The sequence below is a fragment of the Limulus polyphemus genome, unplaced genomic scaffold (genome assembly GCF_000517525.1).
Source record: "Limulus polyphemus unplaced genomic scaffold, Limulus_polyphemus-2.1.2 Scaffold5751, whole genome shotgun sequence".
NCBI lineage: Eukaryota > Metazoa > Arthropoda > Merostomata > Xiphosura > Limulidae > Limulus > Limulus polyphemus.
Genome location: NW_013671361.1, coordinates 60,673 through 65,253, shown reverse-complemented (window position 1 = coordinate 65,253; position 4,581 = coordinate 60,673). Strand labels below are relative to the sequence as shown.

Below are 4,581 nucleotides of genomic sequence, written 5' to 3'. Positions count from 1 at the left end.
CACATTAAGTTAAACATAAAGTAAACAATAGGATCGGGACACCTAGAGAATAAATGTGTGCAGACATTATAACACATTAAGTTAAACATAAAGTAAACAATAGGATCGTGACACCTAGAGAATAAATGTGTGCAGACATTATAACACATTAAGTTAAACATAAAGCAAACAATAGGATCGTGACGGAAAGAGAATATATGTGTGCAGACATTACAACACATTAAGTTGCTTACGAAACAAAATTCTTTGGCATATCTGTTTTATTGACAGAAACTTATTAAATTTTGAAAACACTTAAATCTTTATTTCAAATAATTCATTTTTTAATCGTGATAATTAAACAGTTTTAAGATCTCAATTAATCACGAAAATAATATCGCATATTCACAAATGAAATGTCTAAATTTAAAGCTAATCCTAAACAGAAATGTCATAATAAGGTTACCGACCCAACGTTAACTTTTCCCCAGAATCCGGTGGTAGAGCGAACCCCAGCAGAGCCATTGAGGATATCAAAACGCAAGGAATGATAAGGTTGAATCCGTAGTAGAGGGTCCGGCGTCTGATATGTAACGTGAACGTGATGTCCACGTATGGTTCCGGACAGCAAGTGTAATAGATTACATTGCGAATCCCGGGAAAACCTGATACATTTAAAAAGTTTAATTACCTGAGGTTGGTAAAAAAACGAAACAAAAACCTATTCAACAAATAGTCTATTTCCGATTTTTACCACACTTTCTGTCATCGATAGTATTTCATGTGGATAACATCTCATTATTATGACGATATTCCTTAGCCTAAATTATCAATTAGTTGTCAGCTGCTTTCAAATGTTGTAATATATGATACTGTAGAACATCATAGATTTTACGCATTGTATTATATAGTGTTTATACCTATTGGGTTATATAGTTTTTATATCTACTGTATGATGTATTGTTTATACGTATATAAACACCATAAAATACCAGTACGTATAAAGACTATAATACTGTATGAACTCTATAATACAATATGTATAAATACTATACAGTAAAGTACGTATAAAGACTATAATACTGTATGAACTCTATAATACAATATGTATAAATACTATACAGTAAAGTACATATAAAGACTATAATACTGTATGAACTATATAATACAATATGTATAAATACTATACAGTACGACACGTTTAAATACTACATAATACAATACGTATAAACACTATATAATACATATATATATAAATACTATACAGTAAAGTACGTATAAATACTACATAATACAATACGTATAAACACTGTATAATACAATACCCAGTAAAGTGAGTATAAATACTGTATAATAGTTTATGTACAAATACTATACAGTAAAGTACGTATAAAGACTATACAGTACAGTGAGTATAAATACTGTATAATAGTTTATGTACAAATACTATACAGTAAAGTACGTATAAAGACTATACAGTACAGTGAGTATAAATACTGTATAATAGTTTATGTACAAATACTATACAGTAAAGTACGTATAAAGACTATAATACTGTATGAATTCTATAATACAATATGTATAAATACTATACAGTAAATATAGTCTTTATACGTACTTTACTGTATAGTATTTGTACATAAACTATTATACAGTATTTATACTCACTGTACTGTATAGTATTTATAAGTAAAATATTATCTAATATTTATACCTGTTATACTGTATTTTACTCGTGTCGTGTAAAAATATTTTGAAATTTTTAAGAGGCACAAACACATGCTAGTTTTATGCTTCCTATGTATAATTCCATTAATCATTCCTAGCTGGATAGACATTACGTTTAAGTTATCCATGGTTATTAAGTCTCTTGTCACTAATCCTAATCATTGCAAGGTGCTCTAGACATGTTTTAATGCCCTTAACCTCGTGCGGTAATCTTTCGTTTTTTTAATATTTTAGTTTTCTATCAACTTCGTTTCGTCTTTAATTGAACTTTAGCTTAGCCTATTTTCATCTTTAGAAATGGCCAAGAATGAACATGCTAAATCTGTAGTGCTAAATGCCAGATAAAAGCTGTAGTCAAAGTAGTCTAGAAATATTTCTTTTTTCAAGTTGAATATTTACTTTTCTAGAAAGCTTCACGTACTTGCTTTGCTGAGCTAATAAGCTAATCTTACTTTAGCCCTGATAAAGGGCCAAAAATGAGCCTGCTAATCCTGCAGTGTTAGATGTTCCATTTGCGAAATACCTATCAGATCCCACTCTCCATTGACTAAATAGTTGGAGAGATCCGCTTCTTCGCTAGGAAGTAAGAGGTCCAAGGCGTTTCCATCATAAGTCCAGGATCCGAATTTCATTACACACTTCTGATCGTCGAACGGAAACCATGTGATGTCAATCTTGCACGTGCTCTTGAAGATTCCCGGTGGAATATACGAACAACTTCCGTTGTGCTGGACCACAACGTTTGTAGGAAACGTGCTGTCGATTCTCTCGTCTGCACTGTAATAATAATAATACATTTCCACGGAAATTGGCACTCGTTAGAAGTTTTTGATAACATTCCTTATAACGCCACATGAGTTCATTTTAGTTTTGAAACAAAACCAATATAAACGTTAGCAAGAGAGAAACAACAATAACAACAAACAAAGGTACTTAAGTTTTATTGCAAAGTTCCTACTTGTATAACAAAGGTACTTAAGTTTTATTGCAAAGTTTCTACTTGTACAACTGTATGATTAGCGATACTACAACTTTATATTTACAGAATTGAGGACAATTGTACGCTTCACAAATCTCTGGCCCTCCAATAACGCTTATACGCTAAAAAAACTGTTTCAACACCCCTGATGGGCACAGCACAGATAGTCCATTGTGTACAAACATACAAACACAAACCTTTGTTTTATTGCGACCATGTTTAGCTAGTAAAGGCATCAGATGCGGATTGAACTAACTTATAAACAGATAAATATATATAAATGTTTAACCGGAAGTAATTTTGACATAAGTATATATTTAACCAAAGAATCGGAAGTAACTATGACGTTCAAATATATGTTTAGCCGGAAGTAGCGTTGACATACATATATATATGTTTAACCAAAGAACCGGAAGTAACTTTGACATTCATTCGTAATAAATTAAACATTTGTGAAACATACAATTGTCTTTGTTTTCTTGAATTATGTAATTATGAAGTTTCGCCAGATATTGACGTTTTCAAGTATTAACTTTATATTTCGTTACTGGTTCGGATAAGATTGAGAAAATCAACGCGACAAAGACACGACTCTCTAGAATTGATTCAAATATATATATATCGTGATTTAGAAAATTATTTAAAACAATTTTTCTATTTAATTCTATGTCATTTCAGTATCGCTTATGAAATACTTTAAAACATTTGACTATAACTTCCATGGAGAAAACATGAAATACTTTAAAACATTTGATTATAACTTCTATGGAGAAAACAGAAATACTTTAAAAAACATTTGACTATAACTTCCATGGAGAAAACATGAAATACTTTCAAACATTTGACTATAACTTCCATGGAGAAAACATAACATTAAACATTATGTATGTGAAATAAGTTATTCAGAAAAGATCTTAATATGAATATATTCTATTTATTCTATCTCGGTGACTTTAAGAAGACAAATGGGTCAGTTAAAGTGAAGTGGATGCCAGTTTATTCATGTTTACATACTTAGCACATGGAGACGAGAGGGAAGTTTTATTACCATACTTAAAGAAATTGGTTGAAAGAAATCGTACAGTTATTCGAATATTTGTCTGAATCAGAAGATAAATATTTTTCCACTGTTTATTTAAGCATGGAGTGAATTTCAGTTTTATAAGTAAATTTATTTTCTAGTAAGCTTGATATAATTGAAGAAACTGTAAGAGAAAAAGACACATATGTAGTTTTGTCGGTGTTAAAACATTTACACACAAATAATACATTTTAATAAAACATAATTATCGTACATTGTTTGTATAAAACCTACAGTTTAATTAATTACACTTGTCATGAGACATTAGTATTAAGCCTATTATATTCTTAACACTGCATTCTTTATCTAAATTAGAAGAGCGTATAATAATAGTATTCCGATTGCAGTGTATTGGTTATATACATTTCGTTCAATCCGGATATAATCGGAACGGTTGGGATACAACAAACAGAACAGTGGTCAGTACACCACTTATGTAAGCCATTTGTTACAACACAGTTCTTGAATGCAGCGTTAAAAATATAATAGGCTTAATATCTTATGACCAACATAATTAATAATAATCATGCTTTTCTTGTTTGGTAAAGGCGTTCACACCACAACAAATCTGTAACGTGAATAAACAGACTTTAATATTGTCTGTACAACTTTCCTGTTACAGTCACTCGTCTGTAACGTGAATAAACAGACATATTAATACTGTCTGTACAACTTTCCTGTTACAGTCACTCGTCTGTAACGTGAATAAACAGACATATTAATACTGTCTGTACAACTTTCCTGTTACAGTCACTCGTCTGTAACGTGAATAAACAGACATATTAATACTGTCTGTACAACTTTCCTGTTACAG

At 30.6% G+C, this 4,581-nt stretch overlaps 1 protein-coding gene across 1 annotated transcript in view; it reads right to left on the bottom strand.

Moving 5' to 3' along the window:
- Positions 1 to 50: 50 nt before the first annotated feature.
- Positions 51 to 4,581, bottom strand: part of LOC106472939 (neuronal acetylcholine receptor subunit alpha-7-like) — an 8,482-nt gene continuing 3,951 nt past the window's right edge. The window contains exons 3-4 of the mRNA XM_022401473.1: positions 2,231 to 2,484; positions 51 to 644 (exon numbers count right to left, since the gene is read on the bottom strand). Of these exons, the coding sequence (XP_022257181.1) occupies positions 442 to 644; positions 2,231 to 2,484 (457 nt within the window). The 3' untranslated portion in view covers positions 51 to 441. The remainder of the gene's footprint in view (positions 645 to 2,230; positions 2,485 to 4,581) is intronic.